Below are 13,617 nucleotides of genomic sequence, written 5' to 3'. Positions count from 1 at the left end.
GATGGCGAAAATACCCTTAAATAGCGGGAATAGTTATAACATTCCCTCTCCATGATTCACCCAAAAGTAAATTACTCCTTCCTACATAATACCTAATTGATTCTAGCCAAGATCAGTCCCATTTTGTTTTTGGTGTCCATTTAGTCAGACAATAGCACAAAGAAGGGCGAGCAAAACATGCCATTGGAGCAACATAATATGCTAATCAAATAAACAGCAACCCAACGCTAGCCCACCAATGCTTATTCATGGCTGCAGAATGTTGAAAAATTAAGATAAAATAATAAAATTTGGATCGTATTAATTAAATAAATTTTTTTGAAATTTAATTTTTAGAATCATGACAATAATAATTTATCTCTAATTTATAATCCAACAGAAAATATAGAAAATAGAAAAATAAAATAAAAAAATGAGAGTTCTTTCTTTATAAAGATGAAAGTTATTTATAGTGGAAAAAATGACCGTCGCAAGCGGTTATAAAAATCTTGAGATAATATAATAAAATCATAACGGTCAGATTTGATATTAAATATTAAATCTGCAACGGCTAAAAAATTTCATAGATAAAATTTTCATAAGCATAAAATTTTCAAAAACCATAAAATCTTTAATAATCATAAAATTTTTAATAACTATAAAATCTTTAACGATCATAAAATTTTCAACGACCATAAAATCTTTAATGACTATAAAATCTTTTGAAGTCTAAAATAATTTTACAACAATCCCCCAATATTTCAAAAGATTTTTCATTGCTGGATTTAGAAATTTAGTGTATATATTTCGAATCTGGTGTCTTTTGGACTATGAACCAGATCTAGATAAATAAAACTTAACATACAAAATAATTGGTGAAACTTTTGTTTCTATGAACTAAAAATTCTTTTTGTATGCTAATATACCATCAATCTCATAACACTCCACAGATCTTGTTGTCAACGCCATTTTGCGCTAATATGCCATGCGCGCGCCTAGTAGTTCATAATCTAGATATTGAGATTATGCCACAATCTCATACAAGCGGCTCCACTCCACATTTATATAGGTGATATCATTAAGTGTATACTGCAATTTATACACCACTCATAAGGAATATGAATATAATTAAGAGCTTTCATATCATCTTCTCATTACTGCAGTCTAGCACTTCTTACACCATAGGAAGGGACAACGACAAATAGTGCTAGCAGAACTAACAAGGGACTTGTTATTACCCATATGAACCTTTTTCATGGGATCTCCATCACAAAGGTTGGATTTTTATTATTATTAATTTTAAATTGGCTCAAGTCTCATTCTTCTCGATGTTTCATCTATTAGTTTTCTCCCTAAAGGTTTAATCAGAGGATCGGCCAAATTCACTTATGACTTCACAGAATCAATGCAAATAGTTCCATCTTTCAGCAGCTGCTTAATAACATTATGTCTTAGACGAATATGTTTATTCTTACCATTGAAAACTTTATTCTTTGCAATGACTATTGCCGCTTAGCAATCACAATGCATTGATACAGATGGTGTTGATTTTATTCTTAACGGAATATTCGCTAAAAAGTTTTTTAGCCACTAAGTTTTGGTTCCAGCTAATTCCAGAGCAATGACTCCATAGTGGATTTAGCAATGATATTTTATTTGGTTGATTTCTATGTAATTGCACCACCTCCTAGAGTGAATACATAACCACTAGTGGATTTTATCTCATCTAAATTTGAAATCCAATTAGCATCACTGTATCCTTCTAATATAGCGGAAAATCCACTATATAAGATACCATAGTTCATAGTATCTCTCAAATATTTCATTAGTCTAACTAATGCGGCCCAATGATTGTCATTAGGATTATGTGTATACTTACTCAATCTACATACAACATAAGCTATATCAGGTCGTGAAAAATTCATTAAATGCAACAGACTTCCTGATCTGTACATATTCAGATTGAGCAATAGAGTCACCTCTATTTTTCTTTAATTGACAGTTAGGATCGTAATGGGTACTCACTGGTTTGACATTGAAATGTCCAAACTTTCTTAGAAGTTTCTCAACATAATACTCTTGTGATAGCATTAAACTATCATTCTTCCTTGTGATTCTAACTCCCAAAATCACATTTGCCTCTCCCATATCTTTCATATCAAATTTAGAGCCAAGAAAAAATTTTGATTTAAAAACTATATCGAGGAAAAACCACATTTGCCTCTCCCATATCATCCATATATAAACAAATAATCACAGATTCATCATTTATACATTTTATATATACACACTTATCAATTTCAATAGAGGAAAAACCATTATTCAACAAAACTTGATCAAATTTCTCATGCCACTATTTGGGGGCTTGTTTTAAATCATATAATTATTTAAGAAATTTGTAAATTTTATTTTCTTGACAAAAAATAATACAACCATCAGGTTGTACCATATAAATTTTTTCTTCCAAGTCAAGTCTCCATTTAAAAAAGTTGTTTTAACGTCCATTTGATAAATAACAAGTTCATGTATAGAAGCTAAAACAATTAATACTCTAATAGAAGAAATTCTACCTATAGGAGTAAAGATGTCAAAATAATCTATATTTTATTTTTGAGAAAAACCTTTTGCTATTAGCCTTTATACTTTTCAATTGACCCACCTCGATTATATTTCCTTTTGAAAATTCATTTACAAACAATAGGTTTAGCTCCTAGATGCAAGTCTACTAAAGTCCAGGTACCGTTTTGAGTAATAGAATCAATTTCAGCTTTAATTGTTTCTTTCCAAAAAGGGGCTTCAGAAGATTTAATAGTTTTAGAAAAACTTAAAGGTTCATTTTCAACAAGATAAGTTTAAAGTCATTTCCAAAATAAGTCTATTTTCTTTGTCTTTTACTTCTTCTTAAATCTTCATTATTATTTCCAAAATCATTTTCATAAGTATCTTCGTTAGGTGCATGAAAAATTTTCTCAACTTTTAAAAGAAAAATATGTTCAAAAAACTCAGTATTTTTTGTCTCAATTATAGCGTTACTATCAAATACATCACTTTTCAAAACAATAAATCTATATGCAGCATTATATTCAGCATAACCTATAAACATGCAATCAGAAGTTTTTGAACCTATTTTTCGTTTCTTAGGATCAAGAAGAATTACTTTAGCAAGACACCCCACATCTTTCCTTCAATCCTTAAGATTGTTGGAAAAACAAGATAAAAAAATAAAATCTGAGTCGTGTTGGACACTGTTCTTAAGAATTTATCTCGTAATCTCCCAGCATTAAACAAATATTTCTGAAATTTAATTTCTATATTTGCAAATTCCTTGCTTTTGTATTTTTTGGCTTGCAAAGATTAGACAATTGTTAGAACTTAGAACTAATTCAAAGGAAAAATAAGTGGAGAAGGAAAGGTAGTCTGTGTGAGAGGAGGGTCTGATTACCCTATCTTTTGCCTACAATCTCAGTTGGGTCATTGATGAACCTTAAATTTTTTTAACGAGGTTCAGCTTTTTAATTTCTTGGTTGTGGGTTTGATTTTATACTGACTTTGCTTGTGGCTGTGGAGCTGTGGATCTAATCTTTATGTATTACTTCTGGTTTTGACTTCATTTTATGCAATTTCATGGGTATTTAATAGCTTCAATCAGCCCTCACTTCGATTGAGTAGCTAAATGACTCAACTTTTCATGAATCAGCTTTACTAAACTGATATGAATCTTATATTAGTTTGCTCGATTTAGTCGTTTCTTTTGACAAGAACATTCAATGTTCTCATTGGCCTCATACTTCAGTTCATTGAATCCATATTCTGTATCCCAGATGATCCGAAGAAAACTGCACACTTTCTTGCACTTGAGGGAGCCAAGGAAAGGCTTCACTTGCTCAAAGCTGACTTATTGGAAGAAGGATCTTTTGATGCTGCTGTTGATGGGTGTGAAGCTGTTTTCCACACAGCTTCCATGGTATCTCTTCAAGCCAAAGCGGATCCTCAGGTCCATTCTATTACCACCTTTTCACTGCCTTTATATGTGGATACAGTTCCTCACTTGTTTCACTGGTAGATGAAGTTCATTTCTGGTCTGATTCAGATTTCATAGCCAATCCATTTAACGCTCTATCTGATTTCTGGTTTTTGTGAAGTACTCTCACGAAATTCATCTAAAATTCAGTGCTCCTACACATTCTGGCAACACAAATTTATAACGAAAACTGATTTCTTAGGAAAAAAGGGAAAATGATGTTATTTGTATGAATCTTCTGGCAACAGTCTCAAAGTAGTCATGCAATGTGAGGAAATTCTTCTGTGGAAAGCCAGCCATGGCATGTAGTTGTGGTTTCTTAATGTGTGTTCTAATAACTTCTGCACATGGAATCAAATTAATCTTAAATTTTGTGAAATTCAAAGAAAGGCAGAATTATAAAACAATAATAATCATAAAATAAGATGGAAAGAACTTAGAAGCATGACCTGCCAAGCATCCATGTGATTCCTCATACTTGATGAGCCATTGATGGCAAAATGAAAATCCAGTTAAAATTATTCAAAATGCGTATCCCACTCGCCAAGAGCATATCCTTCATAGATATGTGTAAATAGAATCATAGAGTGAAGATTTTCTCATATAAGTTCAATTTGCAAATTGGAAAGAAAAAGCACCAACTTACCGAAGCTTCATCATCCAGTAGATACCGGCCCTCCTTTTGAATTGTTTGTCTATCAACTTTAATTTTTTGGATGTGTGAAATGAATTCCCAATCCGCACCCTTTTTATTTCCACATCTTTCCTTCAATTGGGGACAGTCCTGGATATCCAACTTTCGTAAAGAGGTGAGGGAATGCAACTCCTGAGGCAGACACTTCAATGCCGGACAAGTATCAATGGTTAGTGTTTGAAGACAAGAGAGATTCCGCAGTCCATCTGGAGGTAGAGATTCGAGCTCTTCAATGTCCCTAATCGTAAGGTCCTTCAATTTAGAGAGAGGAGGAAGGATTGAGGAAGAAGAAGAGATTGATGGTGTGAATATTTGGTGCACAAGTTGTGGGCTTGCTTTCTGCAAATGTAGTGATTGATCGAGAGATGGAAACTGAGGGATGGAGGTCAAATTCGGGCAGTTATTACAATAGAAATTTGAAAGACAAGAAAATTGGAGTAGCTCAAGTGCTGTCGAATCATCCCTCTTCTTCTGCCATCCTTTAAGCTTAGGACAATCATATAGCGTGAGAGACTTTAGGGATGGAAAGAATGATGTTTGTTGTCCCTCAATCTCCATGTATTCTAAATCGTCTAATCTCGAAATAACTAGATATTGAAGAGAAGGGATTTGAACCATTGATGGGAGATGCTGACATCCATTGCCATCCGATATACAGAGATTGACAAGATTCGAGAGGGAAGAGAACCAACTTGGGAAGCTCCTGCCTCCATAGCCATCAACATATAACTCTTTAAGATTAGGATGTGGTTGGAGATTTTGGAATGACATTTCATCTCTATCAACATTTGAATCATTCCAACTCTGGTGGTCCCAACGTAATTCCAATGATTGAAGGAGTGGCTTCTCTTTCAAATTAACATTTACAATCTCATTATCCACACATCCCAGATTTCTAATTGCAAGACGTCCCCTCAAATTCTTAAGCTTATTCAATTCATTTATTTTTCCAACATCCTTTGAGGAAATATGCCCTTTTGCCACTACGAACAGTGACAACGTCTGAAGTGAAGTCAACTGCCCAAGCCCACGTGGCATATGAGACAAAGAGTAACAACCTCCACAATATAAATGCCTAAGATTCACAAGCTTTTTAATATCTTTAGGCAATTCTTTGAGCTCGAAACAATAAGAGACATTTAATACTTGTAAATGACTAATATTTATAAGACAGCAACAGACAGTAATTGCATTTGAAGTCTGTGACATTGATAAAGAAGTAATCTAATCGGTGACAGCTAAGCTAAAGTCGTACTACTGTCTATTTTCTTTATCCATGGAAATGCTATTGCATGAAAAGTCTGAATCAACTTTCCATTAAAATCCTAATAAACTCAAATTATTTTTTTGAACAAATAAAATCTTTAGTTTTATCACAGAAAACAATTTACTACGAGTGTGATTATCAACTAAATAATTTTTTTTATATTAAAGCAAGTAAATAATAATTTTTTCGAGTTAAATAAAAAAAGAAACTGAAAGAAATCTTACTCCAGAAATTTTTTCGAATTAATAAGCTAACTTTTTTTGAGTTAAATTGAACTAAAATCAAAATTGTTAGATTAGTTTGAAAAGTGAAAATAAACTAAATTAAGCTTTTATAATAATTATGGGTGAAATTGACTTTTTTTAACACATAATAATGCCTCCATTAGATTAAACAAAAAATAAATGGGAGATTAGTGCAACGCAAATTGCATAGAAAACGACAATTGAAGGAAGGAGACTGACCATTAAGACCGCAAGCAATCATAAAACGATCCATCCCATATCCGCAGAAAAACACAGTAATCATCGCTACTAAAAATTTATAAAGCATAAATCTACCGCCAAAGACTCAACCATTTAAAGTCACGTAGGAGTAGTTTCAAGGTTATGTTAGGGTTGATGATTTTATCATTGGATTTAAAATTGAATTAAATAAATTAAAAATTAAAAATTTTAATATTTATAAAAATTAAATTAAATTTATTTTGATTAGAAATTAAATTAAATCAAATCGATTTGATTCAATTCGATTCGATTTAATTTGATGAATTTGAATTTTTAATAAAATTTTTTATTTTTTATATTTTATTTTAATATTTTAAAATTTAATTAAAATATTTTAATTTTAATATTATTTAATTATTTTAAATTTAATATGATTTAGTCTTTTTATATTATTAAAAATAATATATTATTATTATTAAATCGATTCGATTTAATTTTTTTAATTTTTTTCTGATTAAAATTAAATTAAATTGAAATAAATAAAAAATCAAATCAAATTTTCAAATTAATTCATTTTCGATGGTTTTTTTCAAATGGTAACTTCTCTAAGAATCAAAAAGCTAATAGTCCACGTCATCGGATTTATATTGATTTATAATATAAAATTATTGTAAAATTTATATATAATAATTATATTTATTTATAATAGATTTGTATAAATTTAATTTAAATAAAAATTATTTATTATCTAATTATTGTAAGTGGGATAATAATAAAGTATATTATATGATAGGATAAAATAAAAATTCTAAAAGTAGTTTAATCTTGATTTTTTTATCCAAGTCGATTATATTAAAAAAAAATTAGAGAAAAGACAAAAAAAAAAGTAAAAAAATACATAACTAATATAACAAAATATTTATTGTTTCTTTTCAAAAATATAAAATAAAAAATACTTCTAAAGTTTAATGCTTAACTTCATCCTTTCTACTTATTAAAAAATTTCAACTCATTCGTCGCCATGGAAGAGCAACTCATGATGGAGATAAGCAGAGAGAAGATGATGATTAATGGTGGTGTGTCAGTGTCACAGGAGCCTGTGGCTACATAGCTTCATGGCTGGTTAAGCTTTTACTCCAAAAGGGTTATATCGTAAAAGCAACTGTTCGCGACCCAAGTCGGTATATATACATCACTCTTTTTTCTAATCTTCTTTCTTTAATTTTTCTAGTGCTTCGGGACGGGGAGTGTTATTTGGTTTAATTTAAAAAAATTACTTAAATTGAATTAATTAAAAAATTTAGTTTAATTTTTTATTTATTTCGATTTGATTTAATTTTTTTATTTTAAAAATTTTAATTATTTTAATTTTATTTATTTTTTATTAAAATAAAATTAATAAAATTAAATTGAATCGATTAGTGATAATAATATATTATTTTTAATAATATCGAGATATTAAATTATATTAAAATTAAAATATTTTAATTAAATTTTAAAATATTAAAAATAAAGTGTAAAAAATAAAAAAATTTATTAAAAATTTAAACTAATCAAATTGAATCGAATTAAATTAGACTCGTTCAGTTCGATTTGATTTCTGATCAAAATTGATTTAGTTTAATTTTTATAAATACTTAAATTTTGATTTTTAATTTATTCAGTTCAATTCGATTTTGAATCAAACCGACCAAATGCTAACTGATAGATCTAAGAAAACTAATAGAAAGCTAAACTCCGAATTTTTTTTTCAATCAATTCTCTTATTTACCGTAAAAAAATTCTAAATTTTTTTAATTTGAAATTTGTTTTATCAAATTATACATTATTTTATAAAAATTTATTTAAATTATTTTCTTATAAAATAAATTATTAAAGACAAATCTGAATAAATTTATTAAATGTGATATAGATGATACAAAAAAACAGATCATTTGGTTGCAGTTGATGGAGCAAAGGAAAGGCTCCATCTGTTGAAAGCAAATTTAGTAGAAGAAGGATCTTTTGATGCTGTAGTTGATAGATGTGAAGCAGTTTTTCATACTGTAATATTTTCTGTTACTCATCCACATGTTCTTTTCTCAGCCCTTTTATCTCCTTAAATCTTATTCATAAATTAAAACTCAAAAGTGATTAAAGTTCTATTTATTATAAAGAAATTAATTTATTATAAATATTATTTATAATTGTGAATATATTAATTTAAATTAAATTTCAATAATTATAAAAATATAAAATAAATTAAAAATATAATAAATTATGAGAGTGAAAAAAAATAAATTTAATTGAAAATATATATAAATTTTGAATTATATTATAATTTTAAAAAAATAAAAAAAATAAATTTTAAATTATATTATAAATTAAAAAAAAAATAGCGCTGCTATAGTGTCACACCATATTTGGCGTGACACTGTAGCGAGTGCCAAAATCCCGTAGGATTTTGGCGCAAAGTTGGAGGGCCATCTCCAATGTCAAAATGAAAATTGGCGTTGGATATGGTCTTAATAGTAGAAAATTTAAAATATAAGAAATATTTTAATATATTTTTCAAAATTGAGATTAATTAATAAGTTTTTTTATATTAAAAACTAAATAGTAATTTTTCAATTGAAAATTGCTTGAAAACTAAGAATTCAATATGTTTTACTGTTCTTAAAAAAGAAAACTATAACCAATCCCTGAGATTTCTTAAAAAATAAAACTATAACCAATCCCTGAGATTCCTTAATGCTGTCAGAATGTAAGTGCCTAATTATTATTTTTTATATATTTTGCATGCAATTATTTGTGATGCAAGCAGTTGAGATGTTTTGATGTAGGAGCAGAAAAATATCCAAATACAACATTCAGATGGGTTGATGTCAGAGATGTTGCCAATGCACACATTTATGCCTTTGAGAATCCTTCAGCTTCTGGAAGATATTGTTTAGTTGGGTCAGTTGTACACTCTTCTGAGACTCTGGAGATTTTGCACAAACTTTTCCCTGAACTCAAGCTTCCTAAAGAGTAAGTTTCTTAGATAACATACATCATTCCATTTTACCCATTGTCTACGTAACGGACAGAGATGAGCTTGTATCCATTTTTATCGATTGCAGATGCGCAGATGACAACCCACCCTCGATGAAATATCAAGTATTCAAAAAGAGAGCGGAGAGTCTAGACATCAAGTTTACTCCTCTCGACGTAAGTTTGAAGGACACTGTTGAAAGCTTGAAGGAGAAGAACTTAGTTAGCTTTTGACTTGGATTATTTTACATGCTAGTCAGAAACCTGCAACTTATTTTATTTAGTCATTGTTGCTGGCTACAGTTGAGGCCTTCATGTTTAGGAAGTAAGCACCACGGGTGATGTACTTGCAGCTGAAAAAAATATTAATTTATACTAGACAAAAGACTTCTTTAAACCTTTGACAAATTTCCAATCGTTGATTAAACTCATAACAATTTTTTTTGATAGTATTAGAGGCATCAGCAGAGGCGATCCACTCGTCATTGGGAGAGTAACGAGCAATGGTTCAAGGAATGATAATTATAAGCCTTCCAAATTTTGATAGTACTAGAGACATCAGCAGAGGCGATCCACTCGCCATTGGGAGAGTAACGAGCAATGGTGGCTTGAGAACTATAATATCATAGATGGAGATATCAAGTGGTATCGGAGTTGAGGATGAGAACTAACCGGTTGGGAGAGGATTGACATTTAAAGAGAAAATTGAGATTTTTAAAGGAAATGAAGATTTGATTGAGAATGAAAATGGCATTTTTAGAGGAATCAATTGCTAACCATGGTTTTAGAGATGATTTACATTTGTAGAGAAAATGGAGATTTGATCAATGGAGTTGTGTTGTGTAAGAGGAGAAAGGTGAATAGGCGATGAGAAAAGATGAGTTGTGTTGTGTTGTGTAAGAGGAGAAAGGTGAATAGGCGATGAGAAAAGATGAGTTGTGTTGTGTTGTGTAAGAGGAGAAAGGTGAATAGGCATTTTGCTTTTATATTAATTTATTCGTTTAGTCAAGAGATAAATATGATAACGAGGGATAAACACATTAATAGTAATAAAAACTCAAAATGAAACTATTTATTATGATCCAATCTTTTTGGGATGATCCAATCTCACAGCTCGTAGAGCATCTTCTCTTATCAAATTCTTCAAGTTCATATTCTGTGCTTTTGTCTATATTTCCAGGGAACCAAACAGAAAAATGAATAATTAAAAAAATTGCATTGTCTATTATATAATCTAGATGACTATATGACAAACAGAATCAACATCATCTGACATGTTTGTTTGTGGACCAATCTAACAACTTCATCATAATTCTACAACAATGATAATTGACCAAATGATTACCGTCGGTTCATATAAGATTTTCATTTTAGTAAATCTTTGAGCTGTACTAGAAAATGGAGTTGCACATTAGTTAATGAGAGAAGAAGAGAATGAATAGAGAAGGAAAAGTAGTATGTGTAACAGGAGGGTCAGGTTACATAGCATCATGGCTGGTCAAGTTCTTGCTCCATCATGGATATACAGTGAAAGCCACTGTTCTTGATCCAAGTTAGTATCCATCTCCTTCTTATTTATTCTGTTTTGTTTCTTTTGATCTCAGTGTGATAAAGTCAGGATGATATTTCTGGTTTCTGATTAAAATCTTCAAAATTTGAGTTCTGGATTTTGTTTTTTTAATCTTATCACCCCAAATCAGTGAGTTAAAATCAAGTTTTCACCACTGGTTGGTTTCCAACTTGCCCATTAAGGAGTCTGATTATACATCTGTTGTATAGATGATTTAAAGCAAACTGAACACCTATTTGCACTTGATGGAGCTAAGGAGAGACTCTTCTTGTTCAAAGCAAATTTACTGGAAGATGGATCTTTTGATTCCGCCATTGATGGATGTGAAGGTGTATTTCACACAGCTTGTCCACTCTTTTGTACAAATGATCCACAGGTGTAGACCTTACAGTCGAATTTCTCTATTTTATTGCGGTTATAAGTGCGTGTCTTTTTAGTACTATGGGTTTGTCACAACCCATTGATTCAGTGTTAGCCAATATTTTCAGGCAGAACTGATTGATCCTGCAGTGAAGGGAACTCTAAACGTTCTCAGATCATGTACAAAAGTCCCTTCTCTCAAGAGAGTGATCATAACATCTTCAATGGCATCAGTTATGTTCGATGGAAAGCCTCTGATACCTGATGTGGTAATTGATGAGACTTGGTTTTCAGATCCTACCTATTGTGAGTCAATAAAGGTGAGAATATGTTTGCCTAAAATTCAAACTACCACAGCTTCTGCAAGCTCTAGATTCACATTGGTCACTATCAGAACCTTGTTTCAATAGCTAGCATTACACTTTTTATGGGTTTTAATTAATTTTTCTGGGCTTTCTAGCATTGGTATCTGTATGCAAAAACCATAGCTGAGAAGGCTGCCTCGAAATTTGCAGAAGAAAGTGGAATTGACATTGTCACAATACATCCAGGATTTGTAATTGATCCTTTCTTACAGCCAACTCTAAATGTCACTGTGGAGGTTATTCTAAACTACATAAATGGTAAACTCTTTCTCAGTGTTCTGTCTTTAAATGTAATGATCTCTAACATGTCCATTCTTTGTGAATTGTGGGTTCCTTGCATGCAGGAGAAACATTTCCTAATGAAATTTACAGATTTGTTGATGTTAGAGATGTTGCATCTGCACATATTCAAGCTTTTGAACAAGCTTCTGCTAATGGCAGATATTGTTTAGTCGGAAGAGTTGTACATTTCTCCGAGTTCTTAAAGATCGTTCATGAACAATACCCTGCTCTGCAACTTCCTGAAAAGTATTTCTTTTTTCTTTCCTGTCTTTTTTGAGGGATACTGGATTTGACCGTTGTAGAAATTATTGTGCATGATGTTGTTCTTGGTTAGCAGATGTGAAGATGAGAAGCCTTTTGCATTAAAATATGAGGTTTCAAAGGAGAAAGCTAAGAGTTTAGGCATCAACTTCATTCCCTTGGAGGTGAGTGTTGTGGACACCATTGAATGTCTGAAAGACAAGGGCTTTCTTGATGTCTGAATCTTATGTTATTTTGAAGCAGAAGTAATGCAGATAATGAAATCTGTTGTGTTTTGTTTTTTATTTTTTTATTTTTTTATTTTTTTTAAAATGGAAATCTGTTATGTTCTTTGTTATTTCCACAAGGATTTTCTATGTGCAGGAAGTCCAGTTCGTTAAAATGTAACCTATTGGAAAATGTACGGATTGTGTTGAATTTTTGGAAAATTTTCTACTTTTATACTTTCGTTTGATCTGATTCATTAATAATTCTAAAAATTTAATTCTAAAAATTGAATTTCATGAAATTGATTATAAATAAAATTAATTCCCTCAAATTTTGATGAATTTAAAATGAATTCTACAAAAGTTACATAACAATGTTTTCGTGGATTAGAATGCCCCTAATAAAACTTTTTCTCTCCATTATCATTTGTTTTACTATTTAACTAAATAAATAACTAGAAATTAATAAATCACTAAAAAATATTAATAATTACAAAATAGAAAGAATATTTTTCTAGTTAATTATTATTAAAAAAATTATAATTAATTTCATGATATTTAATAAAATCTATATTTTAGTCTTTATAATTTTAAATTTAATTTATTAAATTTTGTTTGATTAATAAAATAATTTTTTAATTTAAATTTCATGTTTTTAATTAAAATAAATATCTATATAAATCCCTAAAAATTATAATTATTAATAAGTCTTTATATTTATAAATTTATTTTTTATTTATTAAATTTTAATATTTTACATGTAAAAAATAAGATAAAAATTTAATATTTATTTTTTAATTAATAAAAAATCATTAAAAGGAAAGAAATTAGATGATAAAGAACTATTTGGACTTGAATTTAGATGTTTATGTCAAAATTTTTATTTAATTTTTATTTTATTAATTTATTTTTAAATATAAAATATTAAATTTAATAAACATGTGAGATTAATTTTAAAAAATATAAATATTTATTTATAAATAATTGTAATATTTAGAGATAAATTTATGATAATATAAAAATAAATTATTATTAAAGGAAATTAAAAAATATTATTATAAAAAATTAATTAGTGATTTAATATTTTTAAATTAAAATTCTATAGTTTAATTTGTAAGATATGTAATTTTATTCCATTAATAAAATGAGGTTTT

At 29.4% G+C, this 13,617-nt stretch overlaps 4 protein-coding genes across 7 annotated transcripts in view; 2 read left to right on the top strand and 2 right to left on the bottom strand.

Moving 5' to 3' along the window:
• Positions 1-13,617, bottom strand: part of LOC110618667 (putative disease resistance protein RGA4) — a 54,724-nt gene that overhangs the window by 28,799 nt on the left and 12,308 nt on the right. The window contains exons 2-3 of one of the 3 annotated variants that reach the window (XM_043958361.1): positions 4,450-4,566; positions 3,424-4,341 (exon numbers count right to left, since the gene is read on the bottom strand). The exons of the other annotated variants lie outside the window; for them this stretch is intronic. The gene's annotated coding sequence lies outside the window, so the exon portion shown is untranslated. Of the gene's footprint in view, positions 1-3,423; positions 4,342-4,449; positions 4,567-13,617 lie in introns of those variants that run through there. 3 annotated transcript variants of the gene reach the window in all.
• Positions 4,222-5,903, bottom strand: LOC122721217 (disease resistance protein RGA2-like). The gene is made up of 3 exons (XM_043958530.1): positions 4,647-5,903; positions 4,479-4,556; positions 4,222-4,341 (listed from the first exon to the last, which is right to left on the bottom strand). The coding sequence occupies exons 1-3, from the start codon at positions 5,901-5,903 to the stop codon at positions 4,222-4,224; spliced, it is 1,455 nt and encodes a 484-aa protein (XP_043814465.1).
• Positions 7,482-9,792, top strand: LOC110619554 (phenylacetaldehyde reductase; the record flags this gene model as incomplete). The annotated part of the gene is made up of 3 exons (XM_021763064.2): positions 7,482-7,584; positions 9,230-9,416; positions 9,509-9,792. Coding segments are annotated over 3 exons (435 nt in total), but the record flags the coding sequence as incomplete, so codon positions are not given.
• On the top strand, positions 10,508-12,493 carry LOC110618674 (phenylacetaldehyde reductase). 2 transcript variants are annotated; one of them, XM_021761888.2, is made up of 6 exons: positions 10,508-10,971; positions 11,199-11,365; positions 11,478-11,669; positions 11,810-11,972; positions 12,059-12,242; positions 12,334-12,493. In XM_021761888.2, exons 1-6 carry the CDS (start codon positions 10,854-10,856, stop codon positions 12,476-12,478), a joined length of 969 nt encoding a protein of 322 aa, XP_021617580.1. In that variant the 5' UTR covers positions 10,508-10,853; the 3' UTR covers positions 12,479-12,493. The 2 variants fall into 2 exon arrangements, with proteins under 2 accessions (XP_021617580.1, XP_043814341.1); XM_043958406.1 differs by lacking the exon at positions 10,508-10,971 and having other exon boundaries at positions 10,976-11,365; positions 11,465-11,669.

The sequence above is a fragment of the Manihot esculenta genome, chromosome 7 (genome assembly GCF_001659605.2).
Source record: "Manihot esculenta cultivar AM560-2 chromosome 7, M.esculenta_v8, whole genome shotgun sequence".
Taxonomy (NCBI): Eukaryota; Viridiplantae; Streptophyta; class Magnoliopsida; order Malpighiales; family Euphorbiaceae; genus Manihot; species Manihot esculenta.
This window is presented reverse-complemented; position numbering and strand designations above follow the sequence as displayed.